Source organism: Grammomys surdaster, unplaced genomic scaffold (genome assembly GCF_004785775.1).
Source record: "Grammomys surdaster isolate TR1022 unplaced genomic scaffold, NIH_TR_1.0 270, whole genome shotgun sequence".
Taxonomy (NCBI): domain Eukaryota; kingdom Metazoa; phylum Chordata; class Mammalia; order Rodentia; family Muridae; genus Grammomys; species Grammomys surdaster.
In genome coordinates, this window is record NW_021604711.1 from 858,788 (window position 1) to 879,748 (window position 20,961).

The 20,961-nt window shown below is 45.1% G+C and overlaps 2 protein-coding genes across 8 annotated transcripts in view; both read left to right on the forward strand.

Annotated features, from left to right (window-relative positions):
• Window positions 1-9,293, forward strand: part of Prpsap2 (phosphoribosyl pyrophosphate synthetase associated protein 2) — a 32,682-nt gene extending 23,389 nt beyond the window's left edge. For all 4 annotated transcript variants that reach the window (XM_028776477.1, XM_028776480.1, XM_028776478.1 and 1 more), the window contains 4 exons: window positions 2,206-2,354; window positions 3,978-4,048; window positions 7,221-7,367; window positions 8,643-9,293. In XM_028776477.1, coding sequence (XP_028632310.1) covers window positions 2,206-2,354; window positions 3,978-4,048; window positions 7,221-7,367; window positions 8,643-8,801 — 526 coding nt within the window. In that variant the 3' untranslated portion in view covers window positions 8,802-9,293. The remainder of the gene's footprint in view (window positions 1-2,205; window positions 2,355-3,977; window positions 4,049-7,220; window positions 7,368-8,642) is intronic.
• A 9,446-nt stretch (window positions 9,294-18,739) lies between these two features.
• Window positions 18,740-20,961, forward strand: part of Slc5a10 (solute carrier family 5 member 10) — a 46,636-nt gene continuing 44,414 nt past the window's right edge. For 3 of the 4 annotated variants that reach the window (XM_028776483.1, XM_028776486.1, XM_028776485.1), the window contains exon 1: window positions 19,586-19,696. In XM_028776483.1, the coding sequence (XP_028632316.1) occupies window positions 19,586-19,696 (111 nt within the window). Of the gene's footprint in view, window positions 18,947-19,554; window positions 19,697-20,961 lie in introns of those variants that run through there. The other variant, XM_028776482.1, reaches the window with a different exon arrangement.

Below are 20,961 nucleotides of genomic sequence, written 5' to 3' on the forward strand. Positions count from 1 at the left end.
ATGTGCACATACATACTGTAGACAAAACACTCATCCACATAAAATTAAATAAATCTTAAATCTTAAAATAAAATATAGAAGAGACGTCTAAGAATCATCCCTAACTGTAGTTCCGGGGAATCCGACACCCTTTCCTGACCCAGGCACTGCATCTGTGGTGTACAGACATACATGCAGGCAAAAGAAAAACCGTGTTAATGATTTAAGTCATATAAACTGTATCCATTCTTTATTTGGGGGGAGGGGAGCAGGGTCCTTCTGTGGTCTACACTGTCCTTGAACTTAAGGCATTCCTCCTGCTTCAGCCTCCCACCACACCCAGCCAGGTCTAGATTGTAATGGTGAATTCTGTTACACATTTATGAGAGAGCAAATGCTAACTTTATAAAGCATCAGCAAATACATTCCCCTTTTCTGAGGCCTTCTTCACCCAGAAAGCTGATATCCCAGTGAACAAAGAAGTAAAGTTCTAAAGCACCTTGTTAGCAAACTGAATGAACAGTGTATAAAAGATGAACACAATGCCCTTTGAGCTTATCACTGGAACCTGAGGTTGGCGCAGCAGCTTTTAAAGGTCTATGAATGTCAATCACCATGTTGAGGAACAAGAAAGAGAAGCCATATAGTTAGTTTTCTGACTCAAAGATTTGACAATCTAGCTTAAGTAAACTAAGAATAGAAGGGAACTTTTTTATCAGACAAAGATCTGTAAACAACTGATCTGACATCCCAGTGATGAAAACTGGTGCTGTCCCCCAGCTCTAGAACAAGATGGCAGTATCTGTCCTTTTCCATGGATTCAGATAGCAATGAGTTTCTAGATGGTCCAGCTAAGAACTGCCAAGAGTGGGTGTAGATGCAAGGGTGGCTTGATCGCTTATATAGGCCATATTCACATCAGTAAGCTTGTAAAATAAAAGATTCATATATGCTGGATTGACACTTTCAATCTCAGCACTTGGGCAGCAGGAGGATCTCTTTGAGTTTCAGGACAGCCTAGTCTACATAGTGAGACCCTGTCTTAAATCCAGCACCAATGTTAATTGGCTCACAACCAGGTACTCACAGAGGACAGTTCCAGGAATCTGACTCCCTCCTCTACCCTCTTTGGATAACTGCACTAATGTGCATATACCCACAACAAACACATCTGAACATATAATTAAAAGTTTCATTAATTTAGTAATTAAAAAGGAAGAAATGGAAATAACTCAGTTTCCCATCAATAAGTAAATAGATAAACAGCAATATATTCATATACTGATAAACTATAACATGGCTGAATCTCCACAATACATTGAGCAAAAAAAAGTAGGACACTAAAAGCATATTGTGATCTGCGTGCATGGAGTAAGTTAGTCTTCTTGCCAGAAAGGAGATGGGTAGTTGCCAGAGCCGAAAGGAGAAGTTAGAAAGGGCCAAAGATTTTACTTGATGTTAGTAGAAGAGTTTATTGTCATCAGTGAGTTGATGCCAGTATGGACATGTATTTGCCACTTTAGAAGAAATTATTTGGAGAGCACGAGTCTGATGAACATATAAAGATCTCTCAGAGGTTGTGAAGTTGTGTGCTTGGGGTATGAAGTTTCTTCTAGTCCCATTATACCTTCACAAAACTTTAAAAAATTAATATGTAATACTTCAATGAATCTTTAATGGACATTGTTTCACATGGTTGAGTCTCAGAGAAGTCTCAAAGATAGTATTAGCAACTGCAAGAAAGGAAACTTGAGGCTGCAAGAAGAGTCCTTAATCAGAACTTAGGTTCTGATTGGCTGATGAGAGACGCTCACCTGTAGGCTCTACACTCAGTCTTCCTGAATCTGAAGTGGTCATTATCTTTTGTTTTTGGTTTTGTTGGATGTTTTTGTTTGTTTGTTTGTTTGTTTTTGCTTTGTGTTTTGTTTTGCTTTGTTTTGGGTTTTGGTTTGATGGTTTGGTTGGTTGGGTTTAGTTTATGTTTTTCTGTGTAACCCTGGCTATCCTAGTACTCAATCTGTAGATCAGGCTGGCCTCAAACTCTGAGATCCACCTGGCTCTGAAATGCTGTGACTAAAGAAAGGTATGCACTACCACCACCAGTTGGTCATTGTCTTTTGTAATTACTCCTTTGGGGAAAACATTTTGCTTATGTTCTTTAGTATCTTGCCCAGACATTGGCAGGCTACCTCCTGGTTTTTGATTTGTGTCTAATGTTCTTTGCAGGGCACAGTCTTTTGCAGAGCGTCTGCGTCTGGGAATCGCAGTGATCCATGGAGAAGCACAGGATGCTGAGTCTGACTTGGTGGATGGCCGGCACTCCCCACCAATGGTCAGGAGTGTAGCTGCCATCCATCCCAGCTTGGAGATCCCAAGTAAGTATCCACAAGTACCCATTTGCCACTGTTCTCTGGGCTATTTGAATTTGTGGAGGTGATGTTTTAATATGAATTCTCTTCATTATTACTATTATTATATTTGTTTGTATGTGTATGCCACATGTATGCAAATACTCACAGATGACAGAAGATGGTGTCAGATCCCCTAGAGCTAGAGTCCCAGGATATTGTGAGCCATCTGATATTGATACTAGGAACCAAACTCAGGTCCTTTGGAAGAGTAGCAAGTGCTCTTAACCACAGAGCCACCTCTGCAGCCCATAGATTCTCTTTGGTGTGTGTTTGCACATACACACCCATGCATGTTTCCAGACGCACACGCACATGGAGGTCAGAGGTCCATGTTAGGTATTTTTCTTAGTGTTTTTTGTTTGTTTTTGAGACAAGGTCTCTCACTGGCCTGCAGTTCATCTATTATCTAGACTGGCTGTGCCTCAAGCCCCAGAGATCCTCTTCAGCCTGGGAATTATAAATACAAATAACTACATCCAGATTTTTTTTTTTTTTGACATAGGTACTGGGAACCCAAATTTGGTTCTCATTTGATATTTCACTCATGGGACCATTTTCCTATCCTCTCTTTTAACTTTTTGAGTTGGCAAAAACTGATAATTCCCTTCCTGGTTGAATTAAAATAGCTATTAGCCTTTGAGTCATAGGGCCCAAATTTAGGAAAGACAAGGAAGACGGTCAGCTATTTGGATTCAGGTGCATTACCTCTGGGAGCTGCATACATCTGTTCAGTGCATGTATCTCAGAGCATGCTGACATAAGCAGGAAGTTTCTTTATGCACTAAGCTGGTCACCGTTATGTTATATGGAATGCAAAGTGCTGGACAGGTTTTATGTATTTAGCATAGGGTAAGGCCTGATCAATTAATGTTAAATGTATTTCTAAGTATTTTATTCTTTTGGGTGCATGTCTGCATGGCTAACTGCGGCTCTCTACTCAAAACTGCTTAGAACAAAAGAAAACCTGGAATGCTAGTAAATAAAGTCAGAACACACACTTGTCTGTCTGTCTGTCTGTCTGTCTGTCTGTCTTGCTAAGTAGGCTGCATGGCTACCCTTCTGATCCTGATGCTTTTTGTTCTTTTCCTGGCTCACATACCCAATGCCATATGGGGCAGCAGTGGTACATGGGGATGTCCTTGACTTGTTCCTCTTCTTAGGGAACTCAGTTGGGCATCATGTCACCTGAGAATTTTATAGTTGTCCATCATAGTTAAGGAAGTTCCTTTCCCTTCTAAGTACTGAGAGGTTTTATTTGTTTGTTTGTTTGTTTTATAAAACATTAAATTCTTTTTTGTTGTTTTGGGTTCTTTTAGGGGTTTTTTGTTTGTTTGTTTGTATTGGGGTGTTTTGTTTTGTTTATATTTGTTTTGAAACAGGGTTTCTCTGTGTAACCCTGGCTGTCCTGGAATTCACTACATAGACCAGGGTGACCTCAAACCCAAAGATACATCTGTGTCTGCCTCCTGAGTACTGGGATTAAAGGCACATGCCACCATGACTGGTGACATTGACTACTTAAAACCTTTTAAGTCTTTGTTCTACCTTTGAGCATAGGCACTGAGGTGTGTGTTTCATTCTGACCAGTGCTGATTCCTAAAGAAAAGCCCCCAATCACAGTTGTTGGTGATGTCGGAGGAAGAATTGCCATCATCGTGGTATGTAGTTCTCCTTTATTGTTACCATCGTCACTCTGCTGACTTACTTGTAACTGTGTACATTAAGACTATGGGGGGGTCGTGTGGCCAGGCTAAGTATCATGTCGGTTGGTGCCTTATGTTAGATGTTAACTTTGGCCCCAAACAGAAAAATTAATGGTTTAAGAAAAAAATGCAGTAAAGACTACTTTGGTGTTCGCTACTAGGTAGTGTGTTGTGGTATCATACAGCTGATGCATCTGTTCTTCATGTTGGACAGTTTTTGACTTTTCTTAATTCCCAATAATAGTGCTTTGAACATCCTTATGTTCATCCATTTTCTGGTGTGTCACATGCACAAGAGTTTCTTTTTGTTGTTGTTGTTGGGTTTTTTTTTTTTTGGTTTTTTTCAAGACAGGGTTTTCTCTGTGTAGTCCTGGCTGTCCTGGAACTCACTCTGTAGACCAGGCTAGCCTCGAACTCTCAAACTCAGAAATCTGCCTGCCTCTGCCTCCCGAGTGCTGGGATTAAAGGTGCGCGCCACCACCGCCCAGCAAGAGTTTCTAAAGGATAGCTGGAGTCGCTGGGTTTGAGAGTGTTGTAACAGGCTCCCACACCCCATCATAGGTACCTTGTTTTTTTGGTTTTTTTTGTTGTTGTTGTTGGTTTTTTTGTTTTGTTTTGGGGGTTTTTTTGGTTTGTGTTTTTTTTTTTTTTTTTTTTGGTTTTTCGAGACAGGGTTTCTCTGTGTAGCCCTGGCTGTCCTGGAACTCACTCTGTAGACCAGGCTGGCCTTGAACTCAGAAATCCGCTGTACCTTGTATTTTTAACTGTTGTTTAGTGATTTTGTTTGTACGCTTTTCAGGGATCTCCCATGTCATCTGAGAGTTAAGCTGCTTGCTAGTTTATTTCAGGGTAGTGGCAGAAGGTGCAGATCCAGCACAGCAAACTTTCTTTTACATATTGGAGATGTGCTTTCTTTTTCCCCTAATACTAAGGGTTGAACCCAGGGCTTTGTTTGTGCTTAGCAAGTAGCCACTGAGCTACATCCCCAGCTCTCTCTATTTTGAGACTGAGTTGCTGAGGCTGGTCTTAAACTATTACTTCACTTCAGTCAGGACCTCAGGACACAATCTTCCTGCCACCGCCTCTTTAGTAGCCGAGATTACAGATCTGTAGTATTAGAATCGGCTTAGATATGCTTTTTTAAAACAAAACAGTATCAGCCGAGATGGTTCAGCAAGTAAGAGTGCTTGTCACCAAGCCTGATAACCTGAGTCCTGAGTCCCTGGAGCCCATGCCAATTGAAAAAGAGCACTGACTGCCACAGATTGTCCTCTGACCTCCACATACATGCTATGGCATATGTACACATGCTTTGTTTGACACATGTGCATGTGCGCACTGACAATAGGTTATTTTTAAAGGGGCTAGAAAGATGGCTCAAAGTGCTTATTTCACAACATGAACACCTGAGCTTGAATGCCTCATAAAGTTGAGTAGTGCAGCTGTGATCTCAGTTCATCTGCAGTGAGATGGAGGCAGAGACAGAATTCCCAGAAGTCATGAGTCATCACATACAGCAGCAAAGAGAGACCCTGCCTCATACAAGGTGGACCGTGAAGAATGATGCCTGAGGTTGTCCCTGCACAGAGACCACCTGTACTCAGACACATGCACATATACACAGTTTAAAACCCAGCATTTTATTTTGGAGTAGTTATAGGTTTACAAGAAGTATGAGATACTGTGCAGGGAGGTCTTGCAGGCTCTTGACAATGCCTCCATGCTTCCACTGTATGCTGGCTAGTTTTTATGTTAGCTTGACACAGGCTAGGGTCATTTTGGAAGAGGAAACCACAATTGAGAAAATGCCCCCACTACACTGACCTGTGTGCAAGCCTGTGGTGCATTTTCTTAATTAGTGATTTAATGTGAGAGGGCTCAGTCTATTGTGAGTGGTGCCATCTGGGACAGGCAGTCCTGGGTTCTATAATAAAGCAGGCTGAGCAGGCTATAAGGAGTAAGCTGGTAAGCAGCACTTCTCTGTGACCTCTGCCTCAGCTCCTGCTTTCAGGTTTCTGCCCTGAATCCCTCAGTGATAAACTGTGTTGTAGAACTGGAAACTGAAGCAAACCCTTTTCTTCCCAAGTTGTTTTTGGTCATAGTGTTTTATCAGTGTAGTAGAAACCTTCACTACAACACTCTTGCTAAAACTTTGATATAGTAGTAATACATGCATGTTATGGCATGCACACATGTACAAACAGTACACACATAAATACAGGAATAAACAACAAATTTAATAGAAAAGAACTGCCAAAACTGACTGATGTCCATTATACGTTTTTTTTTTTGTCTAAAGACAGAGTCTCTCTACATAGTCCTGGCTATCCTGAAACTGTAAAGCAGGCTGGCCTTGAACACAGAGTTTTGGTCTGCCTGCCTCTGCCTCTGAGTTCTGGGATTAAAGGTGTGAGCCACCATGCTCAGCTTTGATTACATTTTTTTAAATTTATTTATTTAATGTATGTGGGTACACTGTTACTCTGTTCAGACACACCAGAAGAAGGCATCAGATCCCATTACAGATGATTGTGAGCCACCATGTGGTTGCTGGGAATTGAACTCAGGACCTCTGGAAGACCAGTCAGTGCTCTTAACTGCTGAGCCATCTCTCCAGCTCCCCCACTGTACTATTTTTACAGACCTCCATATATGGGTTATGGCACTCAATGCACCCATACACATATATATAAATATGTTTACGTGAGACGTTTCCAAAGACACTCCTCCCGTCCCCTCCCCTCCCTTCCCCTCTCCTTTCCTTTTTCTTTCCTTTCCTTTCCTTTCCTTTCCTTTCCTTTCTTTTCTTTTGTTTTGTTTTTTTCGAGACAGAGATTCTCTGTGTAGTCCTGGCTGTTCTGGAATTCACTCTGTAGACCAGGCTGGCCTTGAACTCAGAAATCCACCTGCCTCTTTCCCCCAAGTGCTGGGATTAAAGGCATGCACCACCACTGCTGGCTCAAAGACGTTTCTTAAGCAGAGTGGTGTGGGCTTGTGTGTATTCCCAGCTACTCAGGAGACTAAGTAGGGGGGAATCACTTGAGCCCAGGTATTCAGGTCACCCTGGACAACATAAGATAACAAGACAAGTGTTGATGTGCCTTTTGTACGGTCTTTGATTTGACAGGATGACATTATTGATGATGTGGACAGCTTTCTTGCTGCAGCAGAGACCTTGAAGGAAAGAGGTGCATATAAGATCTTTGTGATGGCAACTCACGGCTTGTTATCCTCTGATGCTCCCCGACTGATTGAAGAGTCTGCCATTGATGAGGTAGTAGGGCTGGCAGTCAGGGTGGGCTGTCTGGGTGCTGGCTGTCTGAGTCCTTAACAGCAGAGCAGGAATAAATATAAGCTCATTTTAGTTAAGAGTAAAGGATGCAAGCCAATAGGGTAGCTCATGACTTTAATCTCTGCACTGAAAAGGCTGAGACAGGAGTCCTGCCATTAGTTCAACATCAGTGTGGGCTACAGAGTAAGACCATGTCTCAAAAAAATTAAAACAAAAAAAAGGAATGAATGAAAAATGCTTGTGTTTACATTTCATTAACTATAGCTTTCCCATTTGAATGAAGTATGGCCTGATTCAATTCTGACTTGTATGCTGTATCATTCACCCACCTCTGGTGTGTGGTACAGTGATGGTCAGAGTGCTTCAGTTGTATGCTGACACTCAGCTGACTTAAGAGGACACATCCCCTGTGAGCTGTTAGCTACACACTCCCTCCTAGTCCCTCCTTGCTTTCTTTCACTTTGGATTTGTTCATGTGCCCATGTCATACTGTGTAGTCTGTAATGGAATGTGCTTCAACATGTTGTCTCTTCCTAAGTCGATGGAAACTTGAGTTCTCATATTTTAAAACTTGTTTTCATCTATTATTTTTGTGTGTGATATGTATATATGAATACAAGTTCTCATATAGCAGTCAGAAGGCAATTTTCAGGAGTTAGGTTTTTCTGAAGCTGTGAAGAGACCCAATTCCCGCCCCACCAGCAGTAACAGGGGTTCCAGTTTCTCCAGGTCTTCTCCAGCATTTGGGTTTTTTGTGTGGGTTTTTTTTGTTTGTTTGTTTGTTTTGTTTTTGGTTTTTCAAGACAGGGTTTCTCTGTATAGCCCTGGCTGTCCTGGAACTCACTCTGTAGACCAGGCTGGCCTCGAACTCAGAAATCCGCCTGCCTCTGCCTCCCAAGTGCTGGGATCAAAGGCGTGCACCACCACCACCTGGCTCTTCTCCAGCATTTGTAAGTGTCTTTTGAGCTGTAACTGCTCTAATGAGCATGAGGCTATCAGATCTTAAAGCTAGAGCAGCTTTTCCTGTTGGAAACAGAAGGTGTGGGGGACAGCAGGCCTCCCAGAGAGTGAGCCTCAGAGACTCGAGGCTGCAGTACATTTTTTAAATAAAGCCATGACACTGGCTGGCTTGTTTTTCTGTTTTCCAGATTTGGCTTTTCTCTGTTCTGTTCTATTTGTTTGTTTGTGGTACTGGCCGTAAACCTAGACATTCACACACCAAGTATATCTGACACTTTTATTTCTTGTGATGCACAGGTGGTGGTCACTAACACGATCCCACACGAAATCCAGAAGCTGCAGTGCCCCAAGATCAAGACTGTGGACATCAGCATGATCCTCTCAGAAGCCATCCGCCGAATTCACAACGGGGAGTCCATGTCCTACCTTTTCAGAAATATAGGCTTAGATGACTAACAGTTCTCCTATGGCAGAACTCCCACAGGTCAAGTGGAAGCCTAGCATTTATGCTGGAAGGGCCCATGCCTAGCCAGATACACTTGACCCTCCGTTCCCCACATCTTCCTGATTGATTCCTGTGAAGGTACAAGGACCAGCCTTTTAATGTTGGTTTAGGTTTTTGTGAGTTTTGGGGGTAATTTTTATAATAAAAAGACCTCCTCTTAAATAAAAGAAATTAAAACCTAATCATTTAGTGTAACCATTTTAAATAATACACTTGAATGAGATTTTTAAGCTCAGCCTTTTTTAAAAGTTGCTTGACCCAGCTGTTCAAAAAAGTTAAATAAAATGATCTGCTGTCTATCTACTACCTACAGTCAAAAGCCACTGTTGGTTCCAATACGTGACCTTTTTAGAAATGCTTTTATAAATGGGCATATAGAGTATGTGGCTGTATTTATTTTCTGCAACTAAAGAAAGAATAAAACCTCGTGTTTGATTTGTAAACCTCTGTATGTTGTTCTGTAGCTGGAATGGACAGCCACTGAAGACCTGAGTTACTTGGCTGCTTTTTTCTCTTCAGCATCTGAGCTGTGCATATAGTGCTTCATCTGGTGAGGCAGTTCTTGCTCTTATAGGTCCTCAGAAGCCCTTCGAGTTCTTGATGCAAAGTCCCTTAGTTGAGGTAGAAGTAAGGCTCACAGCCTTTATCAGAGGCTCAGCAGTCCCTTCTGCTCTCTTCAAAGTACAGCCAGTTCCAAGACCGAGATGCAGTAAGTCATGCTGCGTGAGGAGGTGGAGAGACAGTGAGGTGGGTGCCGCCCCAGCATCACAGAGGATCAGTAGTATTGAAAATTGTCTGACTTAAAGTTTCAAGTTTAGATTTCTGTTTTTAAGCAGAGTTGAGAAGAGGGCACTGAATCTCCTAAAATTGGAGTTACAGCTATTTGTGAGCCACCATGTTGGTGCTAGGAACTGAACCCAGGTTCTCTGCAGGAGCAGAGGGTGCACTGAATCACTGAGCCATCTCTCCAGCTCCTGAAGTTTATAATTCTGTCCATCTTCTTTGTATCATGGAGCAGGCCTGACCCCAGAGTGTTAATGCCCACATTGGCCTGCACTCTTGCCAACCTCTTTTTACTAAGGAAAAAACAGGTGTTCAATCCTGAGTTTTCAAACTCAGTTTGAAAATACATCTTTGCCTTTGTGATCCTGGAAAAAAGGAAGGAGTCCCACTCTTCACAAATAGGTAGGGTTGGGGCATGTCTCCCTGACAGCTACTGGAAGAGCTTTAGGAACATGGTGTCACCATATGAGGAGGCTGGGGTGTGGTTGGGAATTCAGTTCTGCTCTGTGCTGAAGAAACTTGAGCTGTGACTGTCCTGTTCTTTGACTTTTCTCATGCTCCCTTTAGAAAGCACTGGAAGAAGTAACTGGCATTTCACTTTGAACAAGGGTAGCACTTTGTAGTGGTCTTGTGTTTAGGTCCCTGCTGGCTCTTTGTCTGATAAGGGAGGATAGGTCACTGCATGCTGTTTGAGGGATGTGCTTTCCAGCGCTTGAGGCCACTGAGGCGCCAGCTATCTGGTCCTCTAGGTGTCATCCATGAAGCAGTCACATTTACAGGAGAGGAGTATAGGAAGATGAGTGATGGAAGATTGCCTCTGCGTAGAGAACTCCGATGTCAGCATCTGCTCCAGGGTGGTATGAGGTAGAGTGTGGGACTGCGTGAGGGTATCCTGGGTCATGGTTGAGCAGGTGCCTAGAACCCCGAGACTCTGCGTGAGTACTGGCAGGAGTTTGGTGCCCCCCAGAATCCAGGGTCCTGAAAAACAGTCATGGCTTAATAGAATTACATTGTTCAGTCACATAGGCCAGACTATAGGCCTCAGGCACTAGGGATTTACATACTAATGAAGCCCAGAGGGCAGAGCAAATTAAGCATGTCTTCCCCAGATCCTCCCGCCAATCCTCCTCCTTTCTCCCTCCCTATATAACTCGGGACTGCCCTGAGTTCTGGGGGGTACACCTAGATCCATCCGCCATGACAATAAACCTTTCTGGAACCAAGGACTTCCTCGTGTCATTGGGGCCTGCTGCCACCAAGGCCTCCAGGCTGCTGGAACCATAGGATTCCTCCCGAATGTGGGACCCGCCACTGTGGCGGCCTCTAAATTTTCCCCACAGTAGAGGACCCTGACTCCAGCTGCCATAGGGCTGAGAGAGCCAAGAGCATGAAGAAGCTATCCCAGAGGAGCAGAATAGGAAGGGCGTTCAGGTTCACACTCGGGCACAATGTCTAGAGCATGATGCTAGAGCAGACAGATAGTCCTGGAGGGACTTGTGCTCAAGGTTAGAAAGTGCCATGGTGCTGAGAGCCATGAGAGGGCCAGCAAGGAAGACACATCAGCCCACGTCCTCTCTCAGAGTAAACCTCTGCAACTAATTTTCTAATTTCAGAGTTTCCCAGAGGCCCCCTTAGCAGAATGCCTTCTCCACTTGGCAATCAGAGATGGTGTGAACTTGAACTCTGAAATTCCATAACAGAAAAGACTGTTAGGTTGGACATGGTAATTTTAGCACCCAAGAGTTTGAGGCGGGTGTGTTGAGAGTTAAAGGCCAGTCTGGCCTACACAGTGGGATGGATCCAGACCTGCCCAGGATGGACCCAGGGTGGGGGTCGGGGCTGATCATAGGTGGGAGAAGGGGGTATTAGTTTTTAATTTATAGTGACTGTAATGCCATCTTGTGACAAATGTGTTAAAAATAATGCATTTGCATCATTAAGAACACAGGGTATTGCCGAGCACCGTGAAGGACTGTAGAGATAAAACAGGTCAGCCATCACCATCTGGCTCTCAGCTTCTTCTTTGCTCCAAGTCCCCACACCCGTGCCAGTCAAGTAGGGGTGAGAGTGGGGATCCCCTAAGGGATCTCAGGTGAGTCCAGTAGATATAGAAGTAACTCTCCAGTTGGCTGTTAGGGCCAGGAAATAGCATAAAGTATGTTGACTTCTCACTAGCTTGACCCTCCATTAGCTCAAGAGTGGCCAATTTTCAGGTCCCACCGTACGACCCAGAAAGGCCCCTGGGCTCCATCCCCTGAAGCGTCTCCCACTCTGCCTTCCTACATGCAGTCTGTTTACACCTCTGAATTCCGTTATTCTTGGGTGTAAGACTCCGGTGGCTTTGGTGACCATTGGTCATCAACACCAGGCCCATGGCCAGACCCGCTCACCCCTGCAGAGAGGTGGCTGCTGCCAGTGGTGCCCTGCTCTCTCCCTGTGCCCTGGCTGAGCCCTCTAGAACTCTCATGGGGCTGTACAGCCATTGGGTTGGATGAAGGCGTGGCCTGTGAGTAGGACATGCAGTTGTGACTTTGGTTCCTAGCCTACTCATTTACAGGCCCTCCTGCTTCATCTCAGACTTTTACCTCCTCAGCCTGGGGGTTTTGATGTGTGGTTTGAGGTTGATTTTTAGCCTGTGGATTTTCTAGTTGACTCACTCTGTTTTCTATGATCTGCTGGCTCTTTCCAGTACTAGTAATTTCTCCCTTCCTAAAAATAGGACAATGACTTCCTCATCAACTCTCCTCATGTTGAAGCTACAGGCCCAAGTGTGAGCAGGAAACAGCCTCTGGCCAGATTTCTCAGAGCTTCTCCCTCCCAGGCTCTGGCTGACTGCTGCTCCATTACTCCTGTTTCACACTGAGCAACCTGAGAGTTCACTTTAAATTTCTCAATTTGAACAAATGAGCTCCAGATTATTTTATAAAAGGAACCCACTGTGGTAATACCTCCCAAATTCTATGTGGACCCCCTAGTCTCTAGGGCCTAGAAGGTCTTCCCAGCTGCCAGCCCTTTGTATCCCCCAGCCATCCCTGCTCCCCTAATGGCAGTTATGGACTCCTGGAGAAGGAATGAGGCAGTAGTTAGGCTATCCTTAGGCACTAAGGGTGGGTATCATGGTGGTCGGGAACTAGTCAGTGACAGATAAATAGAACCTTTCCTTGAATGGACAAGTAACGCTGGACTAAGAATGTATAAGGCAGGTGGTTTCCTTACTGGGTTGGTCCACTGTGTGCTTACAAATGACAAGTCCTGGATGGCTGGTGGATGCAGGTTTGATCCCTGGCCCCCACATGACAGAACTAATTTCCTCTGCATGCATGTCATAGCATACACACATGGAAGATGCATGAGCAGGCACATATACACTTATATAAATAAATACATAAGTGAATGTAGGTATTTTTCTAAACAACTTCAGTCTCTAATTCCTACCGTGAGTTTTGTAAAATGCCACTGGCTCTGAATGGTAATTTTCTAACACTCTAGGTCCCTAAGAGGAACACACCACAGGACTGCCTGCTTTGACCGTACACACAGCAGAGCTGGAGCATACCCAGTAGGCAGTCCCTCGTGGCCTTGTTTTTACCTGCTTGTCTGCTTTGATCTGAATCTGAACTTTGTTGAGTGGCCAGCTGCCTATCTAACCTTTGGGTGATAATTAATATTTATACTTAAAAGTTAAAAAAGAAGTTGCCAAGTTCTGTGACAACTGTAATAAAAACGTAATTGAGCACACTGTATGCCAGAGGTTGTCCCAACAGTGAGAAAGCAGCTTTATCACTGCTCCGAGTTTGAAGTACAAGGAAGCTGGCTCTGAGAAGTGAAGGACTTTGACACCAAGTATTAACCAAGCACCCATGGTGCTTGCACCTGCATAAAAGTAGTACTGAGGCCCTTAGGGTCAGAGCAGGGTGCTGGCAGGCAGCCCCAGCAATTTAGTCTGTGCCCCCCCCCCCCCCACCTGCAATAGGTCAATTTGAAAATCAGAAGGAGGATATGTATTTAACATGGCCATTTTGGGAACAGCTCCAATAGCAGCTGCCACACACCCCAGTCCATCTTCAGGGTCTGACAATGAAGGTTCAGATTTAGTAAGCGTGCTTAGCTCAGCAGTCCTGGTCAAGGGGTCTCACTTTGTCTCAGTGCTAGTCTTTCCTCCAAGGTGATCTCACAAGTGGTACATCTCTTTAGAGGACAACATCTCCAGCCCACGCTTCAGCCTTTTCCTTCTCTCAGGATGAGATCCCTGGGGGAAATTCCAGTTTCTTGGGGCCCATTGTCTCAATAGTCTGATAGGTATGGGATGCCATATTGGTCAGGGAAACCCCAGAGGCTCCTAAACAATACAAGTTCTTGGTTGCCCACCTGAATGTGATAGTAAGATAGTGTTGCTGAACTCACCAACCCCATGGTTACAGAACACAGAAATCAAGCTGGAACCAAGCTGGACGCTCCTCCCTGCCAACTAGCTTTAGTACTAGAAGGTGCTACTGAGGAAGATGAGGTAATGGTTCCTGGGGAGGTGTGTCATTCTCCTCAATAACATTCCTACTGAGTTACCCGTGCTTCAGTGAATAACCTGCCACCTACACTCCTGCCAGCATCTTAGCTAAGTTTAGTGAGGCACATGAGACAGTGGAGGGAGGTTTCTCGGGAAAAGCTTTGGGGGAAGAGGGCAATGGAGATGGAAATGACTAACCACCGTACATGTGTGGTCCTGTGAATGAGAAGGACCCCATAGACTCATGGGTCTAAATGCTTAATCCCCAGTTAGTGGAATTGTTTAGGAATGGCCTTGTTGAAGGATATGTGTCATGGATGTTTTCAGGGCAGTACAAAACCAAGGCAACATGTATGAAACAACAGCAAAAAAACAAAAACCATAACTACTCACTAGTAACTCAATAACCTAAAAGAAAGTATTAACAGAAGTAGTGAGGGCTGGTGAAATGGCTCAGTGGGTAAAACACTTGTCATGCAAGCCTGACACCTGAACTTGATCCCCAGAGCTCATGTGAAGCTCAAAAAACAGAATCAACTCCACAAGTTGTCCTCTGACCTCCACATGTGTGCTGTGTCATGCCCACCCCTCCCTTCATACACACATAATAATACAATTCTAACAAGACTAGATTATCCACTCAGCTATGGGCCCCACACAAATGGACTATGGATGACTAATTAACAGCCCCTCAGCCGCTATAGATGACTTCAGCGCCTCTCCTCGGCTAGACAACATATTTAATAAACACTCGTCTGCCTTTTTCTGCTTTCCTGGTAAATTCACTTGGAGCAGTGTACATCATCGCCAAACCTATCCTGCAGTCCACATGGCACTTAATGAGGTTGTAACATTCTTACTTTGAGCCGGGCAGTGGTGGTGCACGCCTTTAATCTTAGCACTTGGGAGGCAGAGGCAGGCAGATTTCTGAGTTCGAGGCCAGCCTGGTCTACAGAGTGAGTTCCAGGACAGCCAGGGCTACACAGAGAAACCCTGTCTTGAAAAACAAAAACAAAAACAAAAATTCTTACTTTGAAACATCTCCATGAAAAAAAAGGGAGTGTTGTCGCCAGGCCATCTTCACAGGGTCCCTTGCTGGCCTGGAGCTTGTGTTGTAGGCCAGCTAATGCTCAGATTCACACAGACACCCCTGCCTCTCTGCCTTCCAACTCAAAAGTGCTGAGATTCAAGGCAGGTGCCACCATGAGTAAATGTTGTTAGCTGTTTGACATTCTTGAGTCTGGGCAAACCTAGCAAGCTAGGCTTGGATGCTTATCTTCAGTGGGCCAATTAAACAGATACTCGTGAAAGTAGGGAAAGTGGCCACACTGGGAGGAAAAACAAAAGGACCTGTGATACTTCCTGGCCCAAATCCATCTTCCAGAGGGCCTGACAGAGGTTTAGATTTAAAGAGAAAACAAGAGATATACGTAGTAATCCTGCTCAAGGTATGGTCATGTCCATCGCTGACCCGTTGTCTGGGCTATGATGCATTGTCAGAATGGTGTGGTATCTCTCCTCTTCTATTTGGTACCAGGTTTCAGCCTTTTCTTTTCCTGATCATGAGACTCCTTGGGAAATTCCAAGGTGTAACATTACAACAGGATCCTTTGTTCACACGTTTATGAAAGCCTGTGATGATCCACAGTGGGCAGTAGGGGAACCCTGGCTGGGTAGACAGTTGTGTCCTTCCCTCTAGGTTACTGTGTGACCCTCGTTAGGTTCCTCACTGTCTCTATGCCTTGAGTAATCAGTGCTGTGGTCTAAATATGAAGTCTGCCCCATAGGCTCATGTGTTAGCTGATGGTGCCATCTTAGGAGGTTGCAGAACCTTGAAAAGGTAAAGTCTGGCTGGTGGACAAAGGGGTAGGCTTAGAGGACACGCCATGTAACTTTACATCTAACACCACGATGAAACCTGCCTCAAGCTGCCATGCCAAAGCTACAGGTACCGTGCCTCCTGTATTATGAGTCTAAACTGAAATGAAACTCTTTCTCTATGTTGCTTCTCGTCAGGTATTTGGTCACAGTATTTGACCAGAGAGTCGAGATTGTTGGGTAGACAGGGCCTGGATGAATAGTGAACACTCAGTATTAGTGATGGTGATCAGGATGACTGGGGACCTGAGCTGGCCCCCAGGGCTCCTCCTGAGTCCTTGAAACTTTGGAGAAGAGGCAGAGATGATGGGGGCTGGATTGTGGCCACCTGGACTTGAGCACCCCAAAGCTCAGCCACTGGATCAGCAGCAATCAGAAGGGAAGCCTGGAAGGAAGGGCCACCAGGAGGTTACAGAGCCCAGCAAAGGCAGGTGTTACACATAGTGGCATTTAGGAAGTGTCGCCTGTCTAGGTTTGATAAGTGAGTGAAAGGAGTGGGTTCATCCTCGCTGCCTTCCATCAAGTCCCCACAAGACTCTTCCTGGGCTTCTCAAAGCAGTAGTTAGAACCAGCCTGAACCAGCTCAGAGGAGCTCCAGCATGATTGAGGTTTGCTCACTACAAAGGCTGCAGTCTTACAGAATGCTCAGGCCATGTCGGAACATGAAAGGTGATGGTTGTCTTACCCTTCATCCTTTCTGCTCTGTGCAAGCCTGCTTAGAGTCCTGAGCATTCCAGCAGTTCAGATATGTGGCCTGTGTGTAATGAGAGGATCTTTCTATCAGCTATCACCTACCTATCTATCACCTAGATTAATAATAATCTATCCTGCTACCATTCATTATCTTTCCATCATCATCTGTCCATCATCTATCTATCCACTCATCATGTCATCTCCCTGTCCATAACCTATTAATTACTAATCTACCCATCTGTCTGTCTATCTATCTATCTATCTATCATCAACCCATCATTTATTATTAGTCATCTGTCTGTCTGTCTGTCTGTCTGTCTGTCTGTGTATCTAGCCATCTGACATCACTTACCTGTCTTTCTGTTAGAATCCAGACCAGACTTCTGCTCAGGCCAAGCTCACCTGCAGCAGCCTCTTTGCTCTGGAAATGTCAGTCCCCATCTTCAGAGCCTGTTTGTGGCACTAACTCCCTAACAGACACCTCAGGAGCTGTGATGTCAGAAAAATAATAGGTACCGGTCTCACTTCCCCAAGGAAGTGTACAGACCTCAGGTTGCCAGGCTTCGGGACATCAGAGAGCAACAAGAGGCGGCATATTCTTACTAGTATAATGGGCATACCTCATTTTCTGCAGTTGCACATTCCCTCTTGGCAACTCAATACCTACCTCTCTCCTCTCTTCTGCCACCCACAAAGGAATCAGAAACACCCTGACTCCATGAAACTTCCCCCATCCTCTGAGACCTGTAAGGAGCGGCCTGTACTCTGTCTTGTGAGTCTGAACTGTCCTCACAGCTCCTGACATCCAGCTGCCCATTGGCCTGTGTTATAGCTCAAGAGTGGGTCTGTTTTCAAAGGCTGGCTATTATCTCTTGGATACATGCCTCTCTGCCCTGCTTCTGGAGTTTTAGGGTTGCCCACCCAAAAGAAGGGCCATTCTATATGTGGCCCTCTGTCCACTTTCCAGAGCAATGGGCTGTATGAATCTTTATTCTTTATAAACTTCCTTGTCTGTGGTATTCAGTTATAGTGACAGAAGATGGACTGAGAAGCAGATACCTTCTCAACAAGGTAGGGAAATCCTCCTCTTTCTTAGGCTAAGTTGACCAGAAGGGCTGTGTCCTGTTTCATGTGTGTAAAGGTGGGTATGGCTGGGCACAGGAACAGAGGCGTCATTTCTCTCGTGCTTGAATCCTTCAGGGCAGAACAAGAAAATTCATTTTCTTTTGAAACGTTTCTTTGATTGGAGACAGGCAAGGTTATCTGTCAGTCCCTTCCTGCTGAGGAGAGATGCCAATGGCTGTTGGTTCAGCCACTCATATTGATGAAACACTCCATGTCTTGTCACTGTTTGACCAAAGCAACTCTTAAACAGGAAAACATTTAACTGGGGCTTGCTTACAGTTTCAAATGGTCAGTCCATTATTATCACGACGGGGAATATGGTGGCAAGCATGGCACTGGGGCAGTAATTGAGAGCTACATCCTGATGCAAAAGGAGAAGGAGAAGAGAGACTGGGCCTAGCCTGGGCTTTTGAAGCCTCAGTGACACATTTCCCCCAATAAGACCACATGTAATCCTAATCTTTGCAAATAGTGCCATTGCCTAGTGACTGAACACTCAGATATATGAGCCTATGGGGGAGGGGAAGGCATTCTTATTCAAACCACCACACTCAATAAATCTGAATGTCACCCAGTGGGTCTTTCAGATTGATGCAAGTGGGTGTTTGGTTCACAGACACTGCAGGCAATCACTTGCACTGAGGCCAGCTTGCAGCAAAATGGAGACAGAGCCATTTAAGCCTGCTGAAGCCTGTGCTCCGTAGAAACTCAAATTTCCTGTCTTGATCTTGTCCTACACAGAAGAGTTAACCTTTAGTCTCTGCTCAGGGTTGCCAAGTAGCAGGCTAGGTGAGGTTGTATTCGTGTGTTCCTGGTGGCAGACGCTCACTCATTAACACTTCTGGAAGGGTTTCGTGTAAAATTAAACTCCAAATGCTTCACAGAGCACGAACCAAGCTACTGATCAGAGCATGATGCAGTTGCTGAGCACTAACGTCCCCGGGGACTGGATGGCAGGCCTTGGTACAGTGTCACTGAAACCAGAGCCATCATACTGAGACCCAGGTCTACATCTACAGGGAACTTAGCTCTGCCCCTTGAAAGGTGGGGACAGACAACTTAGCCTTCAGCCTCTGTTCCTTGACTAGACTGAGATGTCACCTACACTTCATGGTGACTTTGATCATGACATAGGAACAACTACAGAATGGGAAGGGGTCCTTGGTATTTGACAGGTATTGGTCCAGGCTGGAGTGGTGGGTAAATGGATGGCCAAGTGGTAGCATCAGGTCTGTCTTGCTTGCTAGAACAGTAGAAATAATGGCAATGGGACTTAGGACCTGGCATAGGGGTTCTCCTGGTGTCAGGAGCTACCATCTTGAGTTTAGATCAGCCTGCTGACTCCAGAGACAAGTCTGTCCCTCAGGGAGATGTCCCTAGAGGTAAGGCAGCCATCCTAATGCTCTACACTCAAGCAAACTAAATCTAGGTGTTGCTAAACTGGGCATTGGCATTTCACTCAGAACCCACTCAGAACCTTTCTCCCAACCCACTCAGAGTTTAAGAAGGTTCCTTCCCTCTGCCTACACTCCTCCCAGATCACCCCAGTTCCTGCCCTCTGGAATTCACCATCTACTGCAGAGCAAAGGGGGACCTATCTGTGCTTTGAAGCAGTCCCTGGCATGAGGACACACCATGGGCGGCAGATGTCACTTTCTCACTTGGTTTAATGATCAATTTATTCTGCTCAGAAAGCTCTTCGTGACTTCACTTCACCTCAGTCCCTGAGCTTGGTGTGGTGCTTGCTGCAGGATGGCTGACAACTCCACTGGGGACGTCCACGCTCCGGGATCCCAGCTGAGCATCACAGACATTACTGTCATCTCTGTATATTTTGCCTTGAATGTGGCCGTGGGCATATGGGTAAGAACCTGTGTTGGCCCACTGGGCTTTCAGGCAGAACTGGGACTAGCAATCCTTGGGTGGTCTGCTGCCCGAACACTAGTTATTATGGTGATTCCCTAGCTGTGCTCAGAATCCAGAGGTGAGAGGATGTTCAAGGCTTGGAAATGCCTGATAGTCTTGCCCTGCTCAGTAACTCCTGAGCTCAGTTTCTCTCTGGAGAAAACAGGCGATTCAAGCCAGCAGAAGATCCATTGACAGCAGACGCTCTGCTGTGTAGTTGTCAGGCCCTTCTCTGTGTCCCATCTACCCCAGGCCAGGCTTGCATGTAGCTAAGAATCCAAAGCAATGGGGGTTTGACTTACCCAGGGGTCCACAGACTGGGAGTAGCCCCTCCGTGGTGTCATCTCAATGCCAGTTTTTAGGGTACTCTTAAATGGTAGGCCACGCAGCAAACCAGCCTCATTACCTCACTGCACCACGGTTAGGTCAGCTCCATGCCTCAGCCTTGGAACCCTCAGGCTCTCTGTAGGGGACTGCTGTCCCTTTCTTTCTTCCTACAAATCCTGCCCCAAGATAAGAGCCTGGGGAATGAGAGAGCAGATGTGTTCACTCAGTTTTGTAGGGCAGGGACAGTATCTACTTCACAGGGTGAGATCAACCAAAGAGACCAGGTGAAGACAGGACCCTGCTGGATTTACAGCAGTGGTAGTACCAGTAGGACTGTAGTAGTTAGTAATATGGACATAGTGGTGATGGTGATGGTGTTGGTGATGGTGGTGATGGTGATGGTGGTGGTAGTGATGGTGATAGTGGTGATGGTGATGGTGGTGGTAGTGATGGTGATAGTGGTGGTGGTAATGGTGTGGTGGCGATGCGGTAGTGTTGGTGTTGGTGGTAATTATGTGGTGATGGTGGTAGTAGTGGCAGCAGTAATACAATAATTATATAATCAAATGCTAAATAACTAATGACCCATTACGGCCATCAACAGAGCTGTTTTATTTTTTCCCAGATCCTGCTTTGTTTTGGATTGGTTTTAATTTTTATTTGATTTTATATGCATGGGTATCTGCATGTAAGTCTGTGCGCCATGTGCATATCTTCTCAGTGTCCATAGAGGCCAGAGATCCTCTGGAAGTTATAGATGCTCCTGAGCCAATGTGTAGATGCTAGGAAGTGAATCCAGATCTTTAGGATGAGCAGTCAATACTCTTTTTTTTTTTTTTAAGATTTACTTATTATATTTATATGAGTACACTGAAGCTGTCTTCAGACACACCAGA